Here is a 25,036-nt window from a genome sequence, read left to right on the forward strand (position 1 = left end):
ACCCACTGGCAGCAAAGTCCCCACGGAACTACGTATGCTACGTGTGGCCCTGGAGAGCACTGCCCTCAACGTGAGTTGCTGGCAGCCCATTACTAGCCCAGTCTGCACAGCACTTGGTACACGGCATCGAGGGTCGACTATCTGGAGAGAGACAGGTCGTGGGTAAGTAGTTGTATGAGTGGAGAGGAGAGTAGCAGCCTGACTTATACTTCACCTAATGGCCTTTTACGCTGGTCCTTCTCCCTGTCTAGAGAACCCCCTGCTTACAATCCAGAAGGCATGACGCAATGAGGAATGCAAGGTGGGAGGTTGCAGAGAAGTCATCTGGGGAAGGAAGTAAAGAAGATGCCTAGAGGGATTGAAGATGCAAGAGGAAGAAAAAACAAAAGTTTTCCCAAGTAGATTAAAAAACCGTGGAAAAGAAGAGGCATTAGCAGAGTCTAGACAGTTCTTTAAGGATACTCATGACCAAGAACCAAAGAAGGCCCCAACCCCATAGAATTTAGGGTTTCAAGGGACAAGCAGTGCAAAAGAGGGAAACTGCCCCACCAAATTGGCTTCTTTTCAAACGTTTATTTAGAAAACTAACCCTTCCCTGCCCTCCTCCCTCAGTACCATGGGTCTTGGGTGTCATGCTTGCTCCTGCTCTGGGCTGGGCACCCCCCCATGTCGGGGTCCAGCACCCCTGGATGGGCTGCACATGGCTGGGAAGGCCTCACACCTCCAGCCACTATAGTCCTTGTGTTCCATCCTTGCCCAACCTTCGCCTCTGGGTCTCCAGATGGAGAGAGGGCTCTGAGGGACAAGGGCCTCCTGGCCACAGTCTGTGTGCCCCTTCTAAGGCCCCTCCGGAGGAAAGCTGGGGCTGCGGGGGCGCTGACTCCCCGTCTGCTGGGAGGCTCAGGGCTGGAAGCGCGGAGAGCTGACGTGAGGCTGGTGGAAGGCGTGAGCGCTGTACACCACCTCGGGGGGCGGGGGCGTGCTGGCGGCCAGCACTGAGCACAGGGGCTCGTGGCTGCTCAGCACCGACGTGAAGTACTTCATCTCCTCTGTGAGCTGCTTGATCTCCTTGCGCAGAGCTGCGTTCTGTTTCTCCAGGTCTTCACTCTCCTGTGAGGGGAGGGGTCAGCATTGGAGATTAATGTCAGGGCAAGCAGCAAGGGGAGGGGGGCAGGAGGATTAGCTCAGCCAAGGGGACATTTTTCTGCACATGTCAGTACATGCACACGTGCATATATATTTGTGTGCATGCATGGGTGCATCTGTATAAGCACACAGGTGTGTTTGCATGTGCAAGCATAGATACTAGGTTGAACTGTACAAAATTGCTATTTGTGCTGACTTGTAAAATGGCAATTTCATATGGTTCAACCTCATGTGTGTGTGAATGCATATGTCAGTCTGCATGTGAGTGTGCTCCTTTGTGGGCATGGGTCTCTGTGAGTGTGTACGTGAATTGGGAGTGGCATGTGTATGTCCAGGGAAACTGGTTGGCAGGTCAGGGCCCAAAGAATGGACAGCAGTTTGTTAGAACATCTTACGTTATTTCACTCCTTTCCACTCTATGTTATACTGTGTGTTCTCCACATGCTCCTAGTATTTTCATTTAGTGCTGCAAATGGAGTCTACGGTTAACTGTTTTATCTTCGCCCAGATTCTAAAACATTTTAGAGCCTTTATAAATATTAAATGGTACCTCACAGTTTTGGTTACATAAGTGACTATCCTTATTCTTAGAAAATATACACAGAAGTATTAAGTCTTCGAAGAGCATCATGTATACAATCTACTCTCAAATATGTAGAAAATAGATAGATAAATAGATGGACAGATAGTTAGATGGAGATATAGATGGATAGATATGCAAATGTGGCAAAATGTTAAAAGTTGGTGGATCTGGGTATCTGGGTTGGGAGTTTATTGGGGTTCTCTCTGTGGATTTTGTATTATTTTTGTAACTGTCCTGTAAGTTCGAAACTATTTCAAAATAAAATTTTTTAAAAAAATCCACTCCGGTGTTCCATTCTTCTTACCCTAGAGCCTGTTTATGGTTCCCTGGGTGTTACTAAACAAGGTGTGCTTTCCTTTTTCAGAAACACCTTTCTCCTGTTGCTTGGGGGGAGCATCAGATACATGCTAATTAGAAAAACTCAGGGTAAGGAGCACTGATTATGGATCACATCATTAATTCATCAACAATTACACTCTGGTAATTAGCATTTACTGCAAAACAATTCCACTTTCAGAAAGTCCAGGGGAGGTGCAATTCCAATGTGATTTTAAAGTTCTCGTTCCTTGTTTCAATCAAACAGACCTTCACTAATCATTGGTGCCCACAGAGGAAGGACAAATGGCAACTAAATTGCAAATAAATTACATTTCAGTTTGAAAAGCAACCTAATATTTGGAGTCTAGGTCTTGTTTTTCTAATATTTGCTTTAGATCAGATTTCCCAAGCTTGCCATATCCTTAGAATTTATCTGGGGTTTGTTAAAAATATAGTTTCAGGCCCTTCTCCTAGAGATTGGCATTCAACAGATTTGGAATTGGGAGTGAAGTCTGGTAATCTGAATTTTTAACAAGTGCCCCAGGCCGTACTAATAATCACACAAGTTTGAAAAACTTAGATAAAAATGATATTAAGTTTGTTTTCACTATTTGAGCATTTATTTGTATAAGTGCTCAATGCCTGGCACATATTTTGAACTCAGATGTTTGCTGATTGACTGACGACATCAACTGCTGGCACTAGAAATTGACTCAAAAATATGGTGGGCAGTGAGAGGATGTAAGATAACTCTCGACATTTACAATTGGCCCCAAAAAACCCATCAGGAGAATGAGCTGCAGGCTTAAGGGATTTGTCAGTTACAGCGTCAATCGCCCAAACCCATGCACCCCTGAGGGGTTCTCTTTTAAGGGGCAGAGCAGCCAAGGACTGTGGTCTGGCCCCATAGCCACCTTCCATCTGTTTGTGAAGGACAGATACGAGCTTCCAGCCCCAGCCTCAGCCAGGCATTTCCTGAATGTGGCTCTGAGCTAGAAAATGTGCCTCCATCAGTACAAATGAAACCCCCATCTCCAAAATGGGGGGATCCCAAGAGCTACAGCCGTGATGGTGGCGGCAGAGGGACCGGCTTCTTCGGCAAGGTGTGGCCGGCCCATTCGCTTCACCATCTGGCAGTTTCCTGGCACGTCCCTGCGAGAGGGCATCCCCTCTTTACCGAAAGGCACAATAAAGCAACAGGATGAGACCGGGGGGTGTTGGTAAGACGGGAACTGGAGGCCGGGAGTCCTCTCCCCTTCCTCTAGCCTTTTCCTCACCCCCTCTGAGAGTTTCCACCCGTGGCAACATTTACTGTAAACTCTGTACTCCGAAGAGCCTGGGCAAACCCCAAGGCTGGAGGGAGGGGCCGGGGTAGGCGGGCCGCAGGGACCGCTCTGACCTTCTCCCCGCCTAGGGGCAGGCCCAGCTTTCGGGAAGTGACAGCAGATCCTTCCTCCCTAGGCCCGAAGCTGCTGCTGCGCTCTCTCTCTAGCTTTCTCACCTCCCCCTCCCCTCCCCGGCTTGCAGATCCCAGAGCTCTAGGAGGGGTTTTGTCACCGCTGCCGCCTTTAACCAGAAAACCACCTGTGACAGGAAACTTGTCTTTACCTTGGGAAGCAAGACAGCTCAGGCCCCAGTGAAACCAGCCCTGCCAGCCCGGAGGCCATGCAGCCAGCCAGACACTTACAAGAGAAAGGTTTTGACTTCCCTTGTGGGGAGGAAGTGGCTGACCTGGGGCTTTGTACCCACCCCCACCTCCCATCCCCACCTGCTGTTGCTCAGTCTACTTCTGACCCTCCTGGGGCTGCCATGCCCTGGAAAGGGCTCTCAAAGCTGGAGGGACAACTGGCATAGCAGCCAGGGTGCAGCTGTGTATCCAGAGGCACAAGGATCACAACTCCTAAGTTCCCAGGGAGGGCTGGTCACCTACAGCCCAGTGAGGGGGAAGAGGAAAGGAAGGTTTGGGAAGTAAATTTCAGCTTCTACCACACAGGTCTTCTTTGTGGAGGGGAGGGGGTTGAGCCAGCATTTGAGCATCTGTGTGACCTGCTTTCTAGGTTCAGGTCCATGTCTGACCAGGCTCCTCATAATAACACTCTGAGGTGGGCACAGAAGGCCAGTGTTTCCATCATCCCCATTAAGATGAGGCCAGCTGAGACTCTGGGACAAACCTACCCAGCAACCCCTCCTCCTTCCCCAACAAATGAGCACAGGCTGCTGGCAGCAGCCGCTGGGAGAAAGGAATAAAGGATTCACTTTGAGAGACTTGCATTGATCCAAAGCCCCATAGCCAGGTAAGGGGTCAGGGCTTGGGGTCGGGGTCTTCCCATGCTCAGTCCTATGCTCCTCGTATCACCACCAACTGCACCCCTGAGAGACTGGGGTTGGGTGGCTCAGGGTCCCCAGAAATCTCTAAGACCTCAGCTGCCTGGTAGTGTCTCAGGAGAAAACCGAGTCTTAAAACACAACGCAAGGACCCCAAGTTAGCTAACGGACCCTTGCGGTTAGCTGAGTGGGAGGGGGTCACCGGTCCCACTACTCAGAAAGAGGCTGACTTAGGGCCAGCAATACCTGGGGCCAGGTGTCCTGGTGCAGGTCCGGGCTGGGTGACCCTCCAGGAGTCACTCTCCCTCTCTGAGCCCCAGGTGCCTCACTTTAAAACAGGAAGACTGGACCAAAATGATTCTCAACCTTGGCCACACATTGGAATGCCCTAGAGAGATTCAACAATATAAATGTCTGGGTCCCACCTCACAGATTCTGACTCACTTGGCCTGGAGTGTGGCCCAGGCATTGGATTGTTAAAGGATCCCCAGGGTATTATAATTGGTAGCTAAGGTTAAAAGCCAAAGGATTAAAAGATCCTCAAGCCCCCTCCAGCTCGCAAATAATTCAGATTTCAAATTGACTACCGGAGTATATTAGCTAACTAGGATCTCTTACTCCTATCTGATGGGAAGGTGCATGTATGGGTGTTGGGGGAAGAGACTCAATTTATATGGGGAAGATTAGTAGAAACCAAAATTTAAAGATAAAAGTCTAGATTGACTTAATAACGAACATTTATTGAGTACTTACTACGCGCTGATCACTTTTAAGTACTCTATAAATATCATTTTATTTAATCTTCACAACAACCCCACGTGGTAGATAATGTTATTATCCCCGTTTTACAGAAGAGGAAACAGAGATACAGAGAAGTTAAATAACTTGCTCAAGGTCACACAGCATCAGTACTTGAAGCGAGGCAGTCTAGCTTCAGAATCTGTCCCCGCCATCCTCACTTGCCTTTGAAACCTGATTCAACCTTATGATACTTGATAATTATCTCCTGTGAGGTCTCAGCCCTGTTGGCTTTCCAATTTCATCTTCCCTCTTTTCCCACCTCTTGCAAATTTAGATGCTGGTTTTCACAATTCACTCTCACCTGTGGGGTCACCTGATGCCACCACTATAATGAACCACAAGTAGTTTGGGGGTGGCCAAGGAGGAGGCTTTATGGGGGTGTGGGAACATTCTGGGAAATCCCCTACTGGAGGGGCTAAGGAGCAGGTCACTCAAAGAGCTATTGAATGAAGGGGAATCCCCAGGCAGTTCCCTTACCCCAAGAGACCAGTTGGGACCAAAGCCTAGGAAGGGTTGGCGTTTCCTAGTTGGGCTCTGGCAAGGATTCTCCAGTCATTCTGAGTAGGGCTTGATCTTCTCTGCTAACTCTGCTTTAGGATCTTGACCTTCTCCTTGAATTTTCTAATCACAATTTCCAGAAGGGTGAAAATAGTCCCTGCATGTTTCCTCCTCAACAGAACCTGCAGTCATTTACTGTGACCTTTTAGCTCCCACCCACACTTCAGAGAATGGTTTGCAAAGCTTATCCCGCTTATCCCTTACACCCAGATTCACATTCTGTCTCCAGCAGTTATCAACCCTGTCCACCAAGCACAGTCCTAGGGTGGAGCCTGCCATACCAGAAAAGTCTGCGATCTGAAAGGTAGGACACTTCCCAAGCCCTGACGGGATCAAAGCTCATCTCTCCTGCCATTCCCAGAACAATTAGCCCCACCTCACCCCATAAGAAGAGAAGAGAAATCACCAAACCGCAGGTCTTTGCACTGAATAAAGGTGTCCAACTGATTCTGAAGAAACCTTTACTTTCATTCCTTGAAACTGAAGTTCTAGGACTGTAAGTGTGTTCATCATCAACCACACCAGACACGCCAGCCATGCCTTGGGAGTCAGGAGTCAGAAGACTGCCACCTCATTCCTTTCAGGATAATAATTTTATTGAACTCAAATTTGAGAGACACTATAGGTTGGCTCACTCAGCATCCATTCCGCACTCCTTCCTTGCCTTCCTCTAGACAGACTGGGGAAAGACTCATTCAAGCGCCTAGCTTCCCTTGCAGCTAGGTGTGGTCATGTGACAGATGGTCAGTTTGGTCATGTGACAGAGCAGTGAGATGTAAGCAGAAGTATGGCATGGGACTTCTCATTCCCAACTAAAATGGCAAAGCCTCCCAAGGACAAAGGCCGCCTTCCTTCAACACAAAATTGATGCCTGGAGGTTCAGCAACATCTTGCAGCCTTGATGGCTGCACAGAAAGAGAGAAGGAGCCTGGTTCTTTGATGACATCTTTGCAACAACCTTAGTCTATCCACTGCTGAACTTCTTGTTATGTGGTTTTTCTATTACTTACGGCTAAATGCAATCCTGACTGATACCTCAAGTTAGAAAGGTTATCCCTAACAAGCCAAATTTTGAAAAACAAACAACAAAGCAAGTAATAATTGCCATCAATGTAAAGATTTGGACTACCTTTTTTTTTTTAAGTCATTGGGCCTTGGGACAGAGTGTCTGGGAATATCCCACGTAAGTACCCCCAAATCACCCCAAACAAGTTTCCACATGCATCTGTCAGGTTTCAAGATTCAGGGCTCACTGGTTCTCAACCCTGGCTGCACACTGAAATCACCTGAGGAGCTTTAAAATGTCTTGATTCCTGGACTTCACCTCCAAAATTCCAAAAAACAAGTTGTATTGGGGGACTAGATATTTCCAAGCTCCTCTTCTTTGATTCATGTTTGATTTCAAATGTCTTGGCCTCAGAAAGGGCTTCTCTGGTCACTGTCCCCATCCTTAGCGACTATCCCTTAGTCACTTTCCACATAGCACCATTCGATTTTCTTTGTAACACTCTTAAGTCTCTGAAATTAGTGTTCATTTACTTGTCTTATTTTCCATTCTGATTCTTAATTGAATATAAAATCCATGAAATCAGGGACTCAGTCTGTCTTGTTCATTGCTATAGTAACAGTGCCTAGAACAAATGGTACCTGGCACATAGGAGGCTAAAAATATACTTTTTGAGTGAATTAATCATCATTTCTGCTGACATTAGCTCTAGTACTGGGAATACGGCCTTTCCTTTGATAATTTCTGTATTCCCTCAACCCTTAGCAATAAGGCATATTCTTGAATAAGCTGAGTACCCAGAAAATATTTTTAGTTGCAGGTTCCTGAGGTTCAGGAAATTATTTTGTCCCTCTCTGCTTGTCTCTGAACTTCTTCACTCCTGTTGAATTTTCATGAGAGCTCCAGGTCACCCTCCTTGGGTCCCTACATCTAGGATGACCAGATGTCCCAGTTTACTGGGACAGTCCTAGTTCACACCTGTTGTCCAACTGTAATTTTTAATGGTGCCCCCTTTCACTCTCAAGAGTCTTCCCATTGGCAGGATAAATTATAAGATCACCCTACCCAAAACTGAGCCCCAAATTATAGCCAAATGATATGTTTTCTGACTTTGTCTTCAATTTCCTTCAGAATTCACTCAACTCTTTTTTTTATTATTTTCTTCTGTTTTTTTTAAAATAAAAAATATATAGTATAACTATATTAAAGAAGTTTTTAAAAATTAAAAACACTCATGCTCCTAGTCCTCTAACACAACTGTTTTCTTTTGTACATAATTCCATCTTGTCCTTGTTAACAAACACACATACTTATTTTTACAAGATCTCAATCACACTGCACATACAATTTGTATTTTGCTTTCTTTCATAACTTTGTTAAATCTACATGGTCACCATATTATTATTTTTAGTGGCTACGTCATCAAATTGATGATCTGCAATGTACTTAAAATATTGGATGTTTATTATGGGACATTTTGTTTGTTAACAAAACATTTGCTATTAAAAATAATGCTGCGACTAAATCATCCGTAGAAAATACAAACATTCCATTGTGTAAGGGGAAGGTTTATTAGAGCATCTGAATGTGGTTACAGCATGGGCAGTCAGATGCAAGGAAAGACATTAATGATGTCACCAACTGGTATCTGAAGAAAAATAAACATAAAAAAATAATGCTGAAATGAACATCTTGATCTATATTGTTTTTTAGTTGCCTTCAGTTATTTCCTAGAATAAATTCCTAGGAGTGAGATTACTGGGGCAAAGAGCAGTTACTTGTCCTTGGTAAGTATTGCTGTAAAAGGGTTGTGTAGATTTGTAATGTCGCCTGCTGAGAATGCACATATCAATTTTATTAAAACCTCACCAGCATGTAGGTGTTATGATTTTAAATAATTTATTTTTGCCAAATAGCTTTATGGCAATTTGCTAAGTTCATTTTAATGTTACCAGATATCATTTACTAAGGAGGAAGGACAACCTTCTAAGTGTCAGCTACCATAGTGCTATTTTTCTCAACCGGGGAGTGATTTTGCCCCCTCCTCCTGCCCCCGCCCAGGGAAATTCAGCAAGATCTGTGGGGTGGGGTGGGGAATGGGTTGTGCTACTGGCATCTACTGAGCTGAGGCCAGGGATGCTGTTAAATATTTTACAATATTTACAGGACAGGCTCCACAATAAAGAATTATCTTGCCCAAAATAGCAATAGTGCTGAGATTCAGAAACCCTTCCTTAGTGTGTATCATTTTTACAATCAGAATAGAAAATTAGGTTATTTTCGTTTGGGTAAGAAAAATGTAAGCTTCTGTTCATAGCCTCTGCCCACTTATCTACTACAGTCTCGATGTTTTTCTTCAAAAAATGATTTTTCTATAGCATAAATATTAAATCCACATGTATTTAATTTGATGCAATTACTTTCCCCAATCTGTCACTGTCCTTTTTATTTTTCGATTATAACTTTTAAAAGCTTTTTTATAAAGTGACATTTAAACTTGAGTCCCTCTTGAGCTTGGGCTCTTTCTTTCTGGTCTCTTGCTGTTTGCTCAGGTTGTTGGAGATGAGGAGTATTCATCAGCCTGATCAGATGTCCCGGTTAGTGGCCCACTTCTGGATTTACTCTTTGAGAAAGGACAAGTGTGAGCAGTACCACCTGCAGAGCAAAGCTCTGTTCAGCAAAGTGGCACAAAATGAAAGCAGACCGGTGAGAAGGCAAGAGGCTCGAGTTCTTGAATGGCCTCAAGAAAGGCAGCCGGGTCCTCAGGGATAAAATAGGCCTAGAAGGTCTCTGAGTTCCCTCTTAATTCTGTGATTCTACGAACAAGGTAGTATGACCATAATTGCTGTTACCCTCTGATAAGCCACAGTACAAACCCATGACTGGACCTTCTAAAGGTCTCCCACACTCTGAAGGGAACTTTGTCCTGTGGACCCAACCTATGCCCACCAGAAAACCAGGGCCCAGACTGAGTCCTACAGAGGAGATGAAGAAAACTCCCGAGCAGTTGGACAGGGGCTCTTTGGCAAGACTCTTCCATTCGTCTCAAGAGAAAGAAGTTTGGGTGCTACCGAGGATACCTTCATAAAGATGTTGGCTGAATGGACAACCATCAGCTCCTGGCCTGGGACTTGTAATCCCATTTGGACAGATATCCTTTATAATGTCAAAACCGGTGTCCTCCTTCTGAAAATGCTACCGAAACGTAACCATTCTGACCCGTCATCAGGAGGACAAGCTGTTAGGGGTGGTGAATCACCTTGACCTGTTTTTCCTCCCTAAATTAAAACAGTCTAACTTTTTTTTATTCTGCTTTTTAAATAATACACAGTCATCAATTTAAAAAAATACTGAAAAGTCTAATGAATAAGGTAAACTACCCCAAGACTCACCTTCTCAGAAATAACCACTGTTAGTATTTTGGTGAACGTACTTCCAGACATCTTTTTATGCATGTAAATATGCCAAACCCACAAATTTTACATTAACGGAATTATACCGACTCTCCGTAACATGATTTTTTTCATGCAGGGTTATGTCATTGACGTCTTTTCATGCTGATTGATACAGATCTACACAGTTATTTTTAATGCAAGTATAAAATTCTATTATATGACTATATCATAATATGCTTAATCCCTTTTGTTGAGTACCTGTCCAATTTTTAGCATTGATAGTGTTTGCTGTTTACAGATAATGATACATTGAGCTCTCTTGTGGATCCTTTTTTCCCCCCAAACACTTGTAAGTGGAATTTCTGAGTCAAAGAGCACCCTCATGGAAAACATTCATATTTATTTCTACACAGCCCTCTAGAAAAGTGGTTTCAACTGACACTCTTGATATATTGCATAGAGAAGTCTTTACTTTCTTGACCTGGTCTCATGATGGAGAGAATGTGTGAATTTTGAAAGGTGTTGCCTAGAGAGCAGAAAAATAAATTCAGGAAGAGATTTAAGAGGGATATAAGCTGGAGAAGATGGGTACATCTTCAGGGGAGTCCAAAGGAAGAGGCAGGAAAAGTATAGTGGTTAGAAAAATGAAGTTAGATACACAGCTTGTAATATGACTGTGAACAAGTTACATAACCTAATATGGGACTTATAAAATAGAGTTATTGTGCAGATTGAGATACTGCATATAAGCACTTAACACTGGACCTAGTACATAGTCATGTAGTCATTTAATTTTTTTTTTTGAAAAGAAATTCATAGAAATAGAGGCATTCCACTGGTGGTCCACTTCTCTTACCCTGCACTTCCTGCACTTCTTTAGGGTGGAACTGGACTGAGTATTCCTTTTTTTTTTTTTTTTTCTTTTTTCTGACCTATGACTTCTCTTTGCCAATAAACCTTACGGCATGGGTTAAGTAGGTCTCCCAGAGAGAGGAAAGAACTCCAGGAGCGTAAAAGGATCATAAGCAACCTTCTCCTCCGGGCCTCGCCAGAAGGCCAAAAACAACAGCGCCATTGTAAGGCAGCCCTGGAGGCCTGCATCTTTGCTGAGCTTCTCTTCCTCTATTACTCAGTTTTCCTCCTGTTTTAAATACCTTGTTTTTCATAGCATTAGTTCAAAGCCTCATTTCATGCATAATTTATACCCATGCCTATCGTATGTGATATTAAATATATACCTTGGAACCTGTAAAACTCTTTTAAAAAAATAAAAAAAACTGATGCCATCCCCAAGCAGGCCCCCCCCTCTGACCCCCGTCTAAGGGAATCCCCAAATTTCCAGCTTTCAATGTTGGCCCTGTTACTCTAACTTGCTTCCAGTTCCATTTTGGAGGCCAGATATGACTTGTCAAAAATACAGCTCTGAGCCAACACTGCTGCCCTCACCTCTTCCACCTCCCCACCCCAGCCTCATCTCCTCTACTTTCAGGTATTTCGTGAATGAAGCTTCACAATTGATCTCAGTACTCTTTCCCACTGACCCTGACACTGACTCAAAATCTGTCCTGCTGCCAGGTGCCAGACAGCCACTACAGTCAGCCAGGATGGTTGCACGAAATGAAACGATTTGCCTTCCCTTATAGTGACTCATCCTGTACTGAGAGCTTTAATGTCACTCCGATTCCAAATGACAGCCAGTTCTCCCCAAGAACTGAGATATTTATGTAGGATGCTAAGGGATAAAAGGTTGCAAGGGAATACCGGTTGACATTTGGTGTCATAATTAGAAAATAAATCATCCTAATGCATGAATAGTTAAAGATCAATGCTGAGAATTTAAATACCTATATTATCAAAATAAGAGCACAACAAAAAAAATCCAGACTATATAAAAAGCATTTTTTAAAAAGTGAAGTATCTCTCTCCTGCTATAGACCTCCAGCCCTACTTCCTGTATATAAATATCATCAAAAATTTTTAGGCATCCTAACTGAAAATTTATGTTTATACATTTATGCACAGATAAGTACCTTTTTCCCTTCATGTAAAACACATGGTGGCAATCTATGTACCATATTCACTGCCTTTTTTTACTTGAGAGTATAGAAACTTGATAATCTCTCCAGATTAGCCCACTCAGATGTAACTCATTATTTTTAACAGCTCCATAGTATTCCACTGAATGAATGAACTATGATTCATATAATCAGTCCCTAACTGATGGATATTTAGCTTACTTCCAGTTTTTGCTATCACAAACAACACAGCAATGAATATCTTTACATGTTCATAATTGTATATAATCTGTGGATATGCTTGCGAACAAGCAAAATGGCTAAAGTGGCAGGGTATGTACACTTATAATTTGGGTGGATGTGGTCAAATTGCCAAATTGCCCTCTAAAGGGGTTGTACTGACTTACACTCCCACTGGTGGCACATGATAGTGCTCAGCAACATCGTGTATTAGCAATATTTTACATCTTTGCCAATCTGGCAGTCTCTCACTGTTGCTTATTAAAAATTAGCATTTTCCTAACTGAGATCTAGCATCTTTTCACATATCTATTTGCTGTCTATTTTTCTTGTTCTGTATATTGCCTATTCATAATTATTGCACATTTATCATTTGGGTTGTCAATCATTTTCTTATTTGTAAGAGTTCTCATACTTTAAGTAAACAGGCTTTTATATATATATATATATATATATATATATATACACACACACACACACACATATATATATATATATATGTATACAATTGTGTTGCAGGTATTTTCCCCAGTCTGTCATTTGCCTTTGATATTGCATATTAGTATTTGGGTGTGTATAAAAATTTTTACTTTTTATGTATAAATACAATGTCTACAACCTTTCCCCTTATGGTTTCAGGATTTTATATTTTATTTGGAAAGATTTCTTCATTCTTAGATAAAATGTTTAATGTCCATGTTTTTTCAAATATCTTTAGTTTTATTTTTTAATTTAATCTCTGTGGGTATTGTATAAGAAATTAGGATCCTGTTTTCTCCCCCCTCCAAATGGCTAGTAGATTGTTCCTACTCTGTTTATTGAATAATCCAGCTTTTTCTCAATGATTTGAAGTGCCATCCTAGTCCTTTTGCATTTGTACTTGGGTCTTAGGAATTGATATATGATTTAGGTCTTAAAATTTGATTTTGTACTTGGATCTATTTCTGTATTCTAGTCTGTCCAATGTTCTGTCTTTTCCAAATTGTTTTGATTTCTATATTTTCAATTCCCTTTAGCATCTTATTCAGCTAATCTTCACTTATTACCCCTCTTCTTTAAAATTTTCCTGGCAATTCTCACATTCTTCTTTTTCTGTGGGAACATAGAAGAGCTAATCTAGTTCTCTTCAACTCCCAGAAAATTATTGGCTTTCTATAGGAATCACATTAAATTTTTAGATTAATTTAAGGAAAATAGCTATCTTTACATCAAGTATACCTTTCCATTTATTTAAGTCTTTTACAAATCACTTAGGATAATTTTAAAGAGTTTTTTTTTTTTTTTTCTAATTAGGCCCTGCATATTTTCTGTTAAATTTATTTCTGGATATCCTTCCTTCTTTTCATTTGTGCTATTTTTGGTATTACAAGTAGGAACTTTCCTTTCATTACATTTTCTAATTGGCATGGTTAGCATATAGGAAAGTTTATTACTTTTTGTATTAATTTTGAAAGCTGACCGGATTCTTTTATTTTTTAACAGTTTCTCAGCTGATTATCTTGGATCCACTTATTAGCTACTGATATCTTTCAGAAATGAACTGGCCCAGATACGCCTTTCTCCTTGTTAATCAAGGGCTTTAATATGCTAATAGACCCACCCTACAGTTGTCTGTGGGTGAAAAGGAGCTCCTGTGATGGCTGCTTGTGTGAGACATCCAACCAAAGGAGAATTAAAACAGAATGTGAACTCGGTTGATATCACAATTATGAAAAGAATCACCAGACCGAGTTTATGTGAGAGGGAGTTAATACGGGGATGCTGTGACACTGAGACAAGATTAAACTCAACTGTCAAGAGGTTCATTCCCTGCTCTGCTAGTTTAAAAGCAATGTACAGAGTTTTGATGTCAGCCATTTATAGGATATGTGCTGATAATATTAAATATTAAGCATCTCACACTCTTACTGGAGAAACAAGATAATTGTAGTTTTGAGAAAATTGGGTATTTTAAGAGAGATAATATAACAAAAGTTGAAATCAAGAAAATAACGCTACAGCAGCAAATACGAGGCTAGAGCACTAATATGAACAAGTTCCTTATGTGGTTCTGTACTCTCAGTAACCTCTAAACCCTGATCTTTAAAATACTGGAAGATGAGTCCTATGGCAATGTCTGAGTGGCAGAGAATGGTCCAGAACCACAGCATGTGAAGCCAAGAATGGGAAGGAGTCAAGGGCAAACCAAACACTCAACCCTAAGAATGCTGGTGGTAAATCAGAAGATTTTCTACCTGAATCACAAGCATAATTAAGGGGCTAACGGATAGAGAAGATAGGTGATTATCATCTGAGAGGAAATGAACATTTCAGACCACATCATCTGAAATGATGGCGGCAGGTTTACTTAAAGCCATGAGCCCTAAGTTGCATCGACTACAATTCCCAGGCTTGATTTGTAAACTCTGATGTGACCCCTCAGTGGGCAAAAAGTGCAGACCAACACTATGGTGCTCAAAAGAAAGGGTGGGGGAGGAATCTGTGTTTGGGTGGAGAAGATGGGAACAATGGAGAGACGGATGATGGGTGTGTGGGTGTGGATTGCTGAGGACACGACTGGGGTTCCAGGGAACCCAAGCCCCAGAGATCATTGCCAGGGAGGCACAACTAGGGCAATCAGATGGGCTAAATCTCTGTTTCTGACTCTTCTCTTACAGAAAGAGACAGCTGAGTCAGAGTTGAAAAACCTTGCCAGACCAAAGAGACGCCCTCATTGATATGTCCTCAAGGGGTGAAGAAAGACCAGGGGATCAGCTCAAGGTAGCGCAGTTTATAATGTTGGGAAGGAGGGAGGTGTCCATCACTAGAAGTGGCCCAGCATATTTCAGGGACTGTTTGCTGGTCGTGTTCTAGGGGAGTCTCAAGCATCAAAAGTGTTTCTGAACTTTCCAGCCGTTAAGAAGTCTTTCAATGCTGAGATTTTGTGATTTAAAAAAAATAGGTGCAATATCAGCTGTGATTATTTATCTTGCTTCTTATAAAATAATTATCATTATTATACTTAAAGGTTTTGAATATTGGTTATATGCCAGGCACTGCATCGAGCTCTTTATATGCATTATCTGTTTAAGGTAGTCACTGTCATTTCCCATTTTATAGGTAAGGGAACTGAGCCTAAGAAAGGTCAAGAACTTCTCTGAGGTTGGTCACACAGATAGAAAACTGCAGCGTGAGGATTCGAACCCTGTCCATCTGACCTCACAGCTGCTGAGCTATCCTTAGTTTCCCCCTATTTTTTTTTAATATTAAATGTATATAGCATGTAACAGTTTGCCAGTCTCAGAACACAGCTGAATTTAAAGGAAATTTTTCCTTTTTAATTTTTGTTTGTTTGCTCTAAAGAATATTAAATCAGACTCAGATAGAGACAAAGTGAGTGATCATAGATTTTCAAGCTAAAAATTTAAACCAGAGTGTTGTGAGACCCCAAGCCATAATGAAATCACAGAGAACATGTAAGTAGCAGGGTCACCAACAACTTGACATTTAGACTGTTAATTGCAAGTTATTAAAGAGAACTATAGACTTGGTGTTAATTCATTCTTTTTTCAATTCAACAGATATTTATGAACTTAAACCTATGTTAGAGTGCAAGAAAGCATATGCTGAGGACAGATCAAATAAAACACAAAACATCCAACCAGAGATGCCGCTGCAATCTGCTCTGTTTCCTTACAAAGCTAAATTCCAGTCTAGGACTTTCAGAGGATAACATATTTTTTTCTAAAACCTCATTTATTCTCGATTAGATTAAAAAAGCTATTCTAACTGGCTGATGGCCGTGCTGATTTTACAAATAAATACAAGCTTATTCATTTTGGGTACCAATTGTGTTTTTATGGCAAAGTTTCATTTTTGCCACTGAAATGAATGACTAGAATCCTAGAGGAAGGGGAATGTCTCAGGAGGAAGGCGAGTGGCATTGCCAGAGGGATGAATGAGGAGACAGGAGAGGAAGGTGCCAGTGAAAGAAGAGTCTGTTGAACAAGAACCATATTAGGAGGCAGAATGAAGCGAAGGGTAAGGTGTAAGGCGAGGGAGACAAGGGGGAAGTGTTGCTTTATGAAATGCACAGCCAGGCTCAGACTTAGACTGGGGGCTTGGGCCACTGGAGGAATTGCAGCTCAGCATCGTCCAAGGCCCCTGGCCTGCTCAAGCCATGGGTTTGAGTCTTTTCCAGAAAGTTTGGTGGCCATCCTAGAGACGTGCACTTAAAACTGCACCTTTCATAGATCCCTTGGGATGTCATTACAGATAGAAACTTCAAAATAAAATTTTAATGATGTTCAGAAAAGGAGGAATAAGGTACAGCACCCCGTAGACCTCCTTGTTCCAAATCCACAGCCCGTGGTGGCTGCCCAACTGCCTTCACAAGGGATGGGACTCTGTGTGCTCCCAGCAAAGCTGGATGACTGGCTCCCCCAGAACACTTAATACCTTCTAACTTCCTCTTAAAGACAGTCCTGCCTTCTGCTCTCTGTGGCATAAGAGGGATGGAGCCCTCTCTGACTGCCCCTTCTCTGAGTAGGTCTCTGCTTGTTCTGCTTTCCACCCAGCCTAAGGGCTGTCCACACTCTAACATCCAGCCCTTGTGCCTTCTTGGGAGCCAGGCAGAATGGTTCGTTCTCTCTGTTCAGACTCCTGGTCCATTCCTTGTTGCAGAATCTTCTCAATACACTCAGAGGAGAGCCTCCCCTCCCCTCTCCAACCCCACAGTCCCCCCCTTCCGTGAGCCCTCCCCACCTACACATCCTCCCGCAGGCAGGATCAAGGCTATGGCCCAACAGTCCATGCAAGGTGGGGAGCAAAGCCTAAAGCTCAGAAGGATGAAGTCCAAACACTCACCAAGTGCAGGGTGTCTGCTTTCTGTGTCTGCCGCTGTCGGCTTTTCTGGGCAGCAATGCGATTTTTTTCCCTTCTCTGAACTTTTCGCACATCATCGGAGGAGTCCTGGGAAGCAGAGATGAAGAGAATTGGATGAGCTCACTCCTCTCTTCTGAGTTAAAGCAGGCTCTCATGGAGTTTGGCATCTGTCTGTTCGTCATTTCGTGTCTTCATGTCACCATCCACCCATTCGCCCATCCATCCACCTCTTTTTACCAAAAAGCATGCACCCAATTGAGAACTCTTCCCCACACCCTGTTCTGCTCCCTCAGGTCTGTATGATGTTTTTTGGCCAAAAGCTGCAGGAAAAGGATACAAGAACTTGAGGGCTCAATGGGGCTGTATTTAGGAAAAGTGGTTAAGGCAATGAAGTGTGTTTTTGTCGCCTCTCCTCCTCTTTGAAGCTGCTGCACCTTTACCCTCTCACTTTTTGGTACAGAACCCCCTTGCTGCTTTTTTTTTCCAAATCTTTTTGAGCACCTACAGGTACCAGCTTCTGTACAATTGCTTTTTCAGATGTGTTCTTGTTTAATTCTCCAGTTTTGTGAAGTTGATATTATCCCATTTTATATGTGAGGAAAATGAGGCTCAATGAGTTTGCCCAAGAGCCCATCACCATCTTCTGATTCTGAGTCTTGCACCATTCCCAGACACCACCACCCCAGCTGCTTTGGTGGTTTGTCCCCCATGTGGTCTTCTGCTGCATCCCTGGGCCGAGGTCCCCGTCCCAGATCTGCCTTCCCTTCGTTACACCCAGAACTTTTACATTCCCCATGGCCCTGAGCACAATGCCAAGAAGGATGATTTTAATGGTGGAGATTTCCTAGCCATGGCAGGTAGTAGATGAGTGCTTGGGAGCTCCTCTAATTACACCCCATAAATGGGCATGTCCTCTGCATTGGCAGAGAGGTAGCTCCAGCTTTCCCCCAGATCATGCTGGAAAAGTGTGAGAGTCTGTGTGAAATCCTTCTGCACTGCTCCCTGTCCCATTCCCTCTCACATCCTGCCCCAAAGGCTGGAGGAGCACATCTCCTAGGGAGACACCCTGTGCTCGCAAATCATGCATCTCGCCGATGTGTCCAATACTCCCAGGCATTTGCAGTTGGAGGGCATTGGGTTAGATAGGAAGGAAGGGTTCTTCTTCTAAGCGGTATGGGGGATCAAGTTACCAAGGAAGCCATGAGTAATTTCCTTCCTAAGAAGAGTTCAGACTTCCAGGCAGTCAGAGCCACTCTGATAGCATCTCGAGCAGAGGGCTAGACTCTCTGCCCTCTAGAGGTTCCCACCAGGATTTATTCCAACCTGCTCCTCTTTCATCAGATGGATGCTGTATTACATTTATATTCTTTTATTTTAGCTGCAGCATTTTGAAAGCCCTCCTAGATATCTATGCTAAGGAAAGAATACAGTTTATAAACCACAAAGGTGTAGAAAACGATTTTAAGCCACTGATGTACTGGGTGAGAAAAAGAAGGCCTTCCTATAGAGAGGGATGTCAAGAAGTATAATCAAGAGAAAGCACCAGAAGCTGTGAGGCAAGCAGGGTGCCCTGTTTGTTGGCAACCCTCAAGCTGAAAACTTTTGACTGACAAGTCACAGTCTAGGTTCCAAACGTTCCTAGAATCCCTACCTCGATCTCTGTGGTTTTCCCAGGGCTGAGGTGAGCTACTAGTGAATGTCTCCAAGGAGCCTCCAGAACCACCTCCTGACTGAGTTCCTTCCTCCCGTCCAGAAGCTACAGAGAAAGAGGTGTTGACCATGGCTCCAGCATCCTGCCCCCGGTTGTGCCCCAGCAGACCCGTCGTGCTAACCCGGGGTCCTCCTTCTAACTGCCCTTTTCCCCCCTCTCCTGCCCTATTGGCTGTCTCCTGGGGAACTACATATGTAGGATTTGGGTTGTGCATGCCAGCAGCCCTATCATTTAAGACTCCTCCTCTCACTTAGGAATCGATTTTCACTTGGAGAAAGGCAGATCCTTTCATCTGGGGGAACAGATTTTTTTGGTGCTCGTTCTCCCCTTTGCTTCTTAGAAAGCTTCATGGGGTGGGAACCACGGTGAGGAGGAGGTGATGAGCACCATCCGAGAATGGAGAGGAAAAGGTACTTTGGCACAATGGAGGGCAGGATAAGGATGCCTGCCAGTACGCATGGCTTATTTGCAAATACCTTGTCTTAGGGTCTAATCGAGTGTTCAGGCCAAAAGCCCCCTCCTCGCTCCAGGACAAGGAAGCCTGCCCCTTTCCCTGCCCCTCCCCACCCCCAGGAGAAAGCAGGAGAGAGAAAGGAGGGCTCTACCTGTTTGCCAGGGGGAGGAGAGCGGCTGAAGCTGGAGTCGCTGCTGTCGGAGCTGTGAGGCATGGCTGAAATCTTCCCGGCTCTAGCAGCCCCAGACGCCTCTGGGTTGTCTTGTCACCACCTGGCCTTCCCTTCCTGGCTGCCCCCGGGCCACCAGCCCACCGCCCTCCACAGGTCCCTCTGCCTGCCCTGCGGCCACCTCCGACCCCTGTGTCCTCTTCACTTGAGGGTGCAGAGGCACTGCTCCCCACAGTGACATGTCGCTTGCTTTGGGGCTCGCTTGCTCTCTCTCTTGTGGTTTCTGGTAACTCACGCTGGAAGTCACATGGGCGGAAACTCAAACAAGTTAGAAGTTAATTTGAGAGAAAATACATATCTGGGAAAAGACCCACAGAATTATGTGAAAGAAACACACAGACACACACACACACACACAAAACCCCAATGCCTTCCGACAGTTTGAAAGGCAGAGCAGCTCTCTTCAATTGATAAAGATAAAAGAGAAAAACAGCCAGGGAGGGAAAAACCCTAGCCAGAATTAGCAAGTCAGACTTTCCTCAACAGGGGCAGAAAGGGGAGGACAACAGGGAAAGAGTTTCCATTGTCACACGACTTGATTTTTAAACCAAAATAAAGCAAAGAGACTGGGATTTCTCTCTGGTTTTCAACTGAAAGCATCTGCTGTCCTCCATCCCCTTACAGTAAAGCCTGCTTTGGGGGGTCTGGGGATAAAGTGGCCCAAGAGCACTGTCTTTTCATGACTATCAAACAGAAGAGACGTGTGGTAGCTCTGAAAGCCACAGGGGAGGCTCTGGAACTGATGCTCTGAAAGTCTATCCTCTGTGCCTCCTGGCAGTGCCCCACACTCCCTTCAGAGGAAAGATGCCTTCTATGTGGAGCATCTTTCAGGAGCTCAAGATTGGCCCTGAATCTTTAAGATCCAAGAATGCCACCAGGTGGAGCCCAGAATGGATGAGCAATATAGCAATAAATAAAATGAGCACTGCGCTTGGAGTCAGACCAACCAGGATTTAAATTCTGATTCTGCCACTTAGTATGTCTTGGTGTTGGCAACTCACTTAAGCTCTCTGAGCCTCATCATCTTCGTCTGTACATGGGGATGATAAAACCAGCCTTGCCTGCCTCTCAGTGCTATTGTGAGGAACAAATAATAACATGGATTAGAAAGCCCCTAGCAAACTGCAAAGTTTGCTCCCAAGAAGACTCTTAATTTAGTGTATTGCTTGCCTTGGGTTTTAGTTTCCTGGCTGCTAAAACAAATACCATACAATGGGTTGGCTTAACAAAAGGAATTTATTGGCTCATGGTTTCAGAGGCTAGAAAACACCTGTGGCGGGTATCTTCTAACTGGCCAGCAATCTTTGGGGGTTCCTTGACTTTTCCATCACATGGCAATACACATAGCAGCATCTTCTCCTTTCTCTTCCAGGTTCTGTTGATTTCCGGATTTTGTGTCTTCTTTCCTGTGTTCAATTTCCTTTGCTTATAAGGGTCCCAGTGGCCCACTGCCATTCAATTTGGACACACCTTAACTAATAACATCTTCAAAGGTCCTATTTACAAATGGGTTCACACCCATGGGACCAGGGGTTAGGACCTGAACATGACTTTTGTGGGGGACACAATTCATTCCCAATACCCTGCCATGAGCGCATTGTAGAGTTCTCAGTGAGCAATCCAACACCTGCCTGGGCATTTTGGCTTTTTTTTTAAGGCCTTGCCTTATTTCCAGTATGGTTCAAAGCCAAATGCTTGCCTTGCTTACTCTTAGGATTGACAGCTAGTTATGGACCCTAAAGGATTTTTTAAACACTGGCTGAATTTCTGCCCTAAGATGATGCCCTAAGGGTACATTGAGCAAAATAAAAGTCCTTCCTTGTGGAATGTATGTGTTGATGGAGTAGACACACAGTAAACAAAGAAGCTAATATATAATACATCAGAAGGTGACAAGTGCTATGGAGTAAAACAAAGCAGGATAGGGGGAGAGGGAATTCGGGGGGTCAGTGGGTTGCTATTTCTGTAGGGTAGTAAGGAAAGGGTTCACTGGAAGGGTGACATCTGAGCAGAGACCTGAAGGAAGTCAGGGGGTGGCTGGTGTGGGTGTCTAAGGAAAGAACATTCCAGACAAAGGAAACAGCAAGCACTCTGATGTGGGAGCTCCAGGAGCAGCAAGGAGGCCGGTGTAGCTGGATCAAAGATGGGGCAAGAGTGGGAGGAGATGAGGTCAGAGGGACAGCAGAGGGCTGGATCACATAGGGCCTTGTGAGCTATGATAAGGATTTCGGCTTTTATTCTGAAATAAATTGGGAAGCCAGTGGAGGGTCGACCCTCCCACCTCCACTCCATTATTCTCTCCCTTGGCCACTTATTTGTTTCCCTCACAGCACTTGTCAAATTTTGTAATTGTTTACTGTTTATTTACTTGAATTTTTCCCCCTACTTCCTTCAATAGAATGTTAACTCCATTGATGAATTTATTAATATGTTCAACACATGTTTATTAGAGTACCTACTGTGTTTAGGCAATGTTCTTATCTGCAGGGATATGGTTAGTACTTGGATATTTTCTCTGAATGAGATGGTGTATCAGTTAGGTTTTTCTGTCTAACAAACCACCCAAAACCTAAATGGTTTAAAATAACAACCATTTTTTGTCTCTTAAGTCTGTGGCTGGTTCTTTGGTATAGGCTGGGCTAGGCTGATCACAGCTGGGCCCAGGCACAGATCTGCAGTTGCCGAGTAGGCTGGCTGACAATTGGCTGTCCGGGACAGCCTTCTCTGGGAAGGTTCTCTGACTCGGGGTCTCTCATCCCCCAACAGTCTTGCCTGGGCTTGTTCACATAGTGGTTTCAGGGTTCTGAGAGGACAAACAGAATCATTCAAGGTGTCTTGAGGCCCAGGCTCAAAACACATATGATGTTGCTTCTGCTGCCTTGTACTGGCCAAAGCAAATCACAAGGTCAACCAAAGAATTTAAAGAATTGTGGCCAGTTCTGCCATATCCCAGAGATGAGAAGCCACTGGAGATTTTGGAGAAGAATGAGATGATCTAACAGGTTTTAACAGGATCACTCTGCATGCAGTGGAGAATTTACTGTAGGGGAGCAAAGTGGAAGTGGGGAGACCAATTAGGACTCCAGAAGTGGATTATTGAAATAATCCAAGCAAAAGATGTTGGTGGCACAGACCAGTGAGGTAGAGGTTAAGGTGGTGAGAAGTGGACCATATAGAAACCAAGGACTGCATCTCTCTTGTTTATAATTACATGCCCAGTAGATGGCTAATAAATAGTTGGCAAATGAATAGATTTATGAGTGAATTCCATAGAACTTTGCTCATAATTTATGCCACTTCTCATGACCTGCACTATCATGTACCTTCTCTCACCCCTAGAAGATTGAAAGCTCTTTAACAGCAAAAACTGTCATATTTATGTTTATTCAGTTTAAATCAACAATTATTTAGCAATGTTAAGTAGCAGAAATCATGGATATGAATGACAGAGATGTCACCCTTAGAGAAAGAAGGGAAAGTAGTCAAATAACCAAATAGCTAGAATTTAACATTCTAAGTGTTATAATGTACAGATGAAGTTCTTAACTCTGACTGTTCTGTTGTTCAACAATAAATACTTGCTGAATTAATGATTGCTGGTTCTGTGGTCCCCAACCAATATACTTTACTTAACATTTAATAAAGACTAATGAGGAGGGAAATGCAAAAATTGGCTCTTTAATAGAAAGACGGATCTCTTTCAATAGTATTAATGATGTTATTTAAAATTTTTTTAGATTAAAGAATAATAAATACATGTGTTGCCATCATTAAGTTTAAGAAATAAATTATGAATACAGCTGAAGGCCCTTCTATATCCCTTCCTAATCTCACTCCCTCCCCACTCCAGGTGATCATTATTCAGAATGTGGTCTTTATCGTTGCTATGCATTTCTCTACACTCGAGCCACATCTGTATGTATGCCTAATACATACGTAATGCTATGCATGATTCTAAACTTTTTACTTTGTTAACATTTTTTTAATTTGGCTTCCAACATAGTTTCTGAAGAGTCGAGACAAGGCTTGCGGTACAGGCCTTCCACTGAGGTTATTATGGAGAACTCCACGAAGTCTCCAGGTACAGTTGTCATACAGCTAGCATCAGCTCAGTTACCATCAGCCCAAAGCCTAAGGATATTGCCAAGGTAGCATTTTCTGGACATTCAAATCCCTTATGTTGACAACTAACACTTGTATCAGGACAGCTGCTGGCTTAGAGAGGACCCTGGTGCAAATTAGAAAACAGCGCCACCTCTAGATAGGCAACCCCAAGTCAAAGGGTGTGGGGGGCCCTTGTAGAGAGAACAACTTGCACAACTGTACTGAGCATCCCTGCTGTATATCACTTACCATGTACCAGCAACCTGAATTGACTCATTTAATTCTCACAACAGTCATATGAGATAAGTTTTATTTCCTCCCATTTTCATGGACGTGGAATACTGAGACCCAGAAAGGTAACTAACTTTCCTAAGGCATACAGCCAGCAAAGTGGCTGGATCAAGGACTCAAACCCAGAATATCTGCTCCAGAACCCATGCTTTTAAGCACGATGCCCTACTGCCTCTCACTTTAATCTTCCCAACAATTTTACAGAGTAGGTAGTATAAGTAGATTCTCCAATTTATAAATAATGCAACTGAGACACAGAGAGTTTGACAATTTGCCCAAGGTTAAACAGAGCCAGGATTTGAACACAGGCAGTCTGATCATAGAACTGCCGAGCTGCCGCCCAGCTCCAGGCAGCCAGACCTCCAAATCTCCTGCCACTAGATTATTTTATTAGGCTTGGAATGCTTGTGATTGCAGTAATCATGTCAATGGAACTTAGATATTGCTGTTTTATGTGGTATAGACTTCACAGAAATATATGTAGGAAAAAAATTTCAAAAGACTGAACCAATTAGTACTAACAAAGGGCAGGGTGGGGTAGAGTGGGGAGGACCAAATGAATTAAAATGCATGAATTGCCAAACATTTTTAAAGAAATACAGCTGGATTATTTTGGAGACAAGATTTCCCCAACTGCTTGATGTAGTTACAGTATTGTAAGAGGAATGCAGAACCTCCTGTACGAGAGTTACTTATTGCTGCATAACAAACTATCCTAAAACTTGGCAGCTTTAAACAACATTTATTATCTCACACAGTTGTTGAGCGTCAGGAACCCAGAAGCAGCATCACTGGATGGTTTGGTTCAGGGTCTCTCCTGGGGTTGCGGTCAAGCAATTGGCTGGGGATACGTTAGTTGAAGGCTTGACCGGGGCTACAGTATCTCCTTCCAAGCTGGCTTCCAAGCTCACATGGAAGTTGGCAGGAGGCCTTAGTGCCTACCATGTGGGCCTCTCCACGGCTGCCTGCGCATCCTTACAGCAAGGCAGCTGGGCTC

The 25,036-nt window shown here is 43.5% G+C and overlaps 1 protein-coding gene across 2 annotated transcripts; it reads right to left on the minus strand.

The window, feature by feature from the left end:
- Positions 1 to 563: 563 nt before the first annotated feature.
- Positions 564 to 19,843, minus strand: BATF (basic leucine zipper ATF-like transcription factor). Of its 2 annotated transcripts, XM_037832261.1 has the most exons (4): positions 19,567 to 19,843; positions 18,902 to 19,006; positions 17,233 to 17,337; positions 564 to 1,110 (listed from the first exon to the last, which is right to left on the minus strand). In XM_037832261.1, the coding sequence occupies exons 1-4, from the start codon at positions 19,627 to 19,629 to the stop codon at positions 901 to 903; spliced, it is 483 nt and encodes a 160-aa protein (XP_037688189.1). In that variant the 5' UTR covers positions 19,630 to 19,843; the 3' UTR covers positions 564 to 900. The 2 variants fall into 2 exon arrangements, with proteins under 2 accessions (XP_037688189.1, XP_037688190.1); XM_037832262.1 differs by lacking the exon at positions 18,902 to 19,006.
- Between the last annotated feature and the right edge of the window lie 5,193 nt (positions 19,844 to 25,036).

The sequence above is a fragment of the Choloepus didactylus genome, chromosome 4, assembly GCF_015220235.1.
Source record: "Choloepus didactylus isolate mChoDid1 chromosome 4, mChoDid1.pri, whole genome shotgun sequence".
Classification (NCBI taxonomy): Eukaryota; Metazoa; Chordata; class Mammalia; order Pilosa; family Megalonychidae; genus Choloepus; species Choloepus didactylus.

Excerpts from the sequence above, each read along its gene's own strand:
- BATF (XM_037832261.1), bottom strand. The coding sequence starts at position 19,629 with ATGCCTCACAGCTCCGACAGCAGCGACTCCAGCTTCAGCCGCTCTCCT. Across the intron at positions 19,007-19,566 it reads CTCCTCCCCCTGGCAAACAG|CTTCTGGACGGGAGGAAGGA; the intron begins GTAGAGCCCTCC and ends CTTTCTCTGTAG. Across the intron at positions 1,111-17,232 it reads AAGCAGACACCCTGCACTTG|GAGAGTGAAGACCTGGAGAA; the intron begins GTGAGTGTTTGG and ends CTCCCCTCACAG.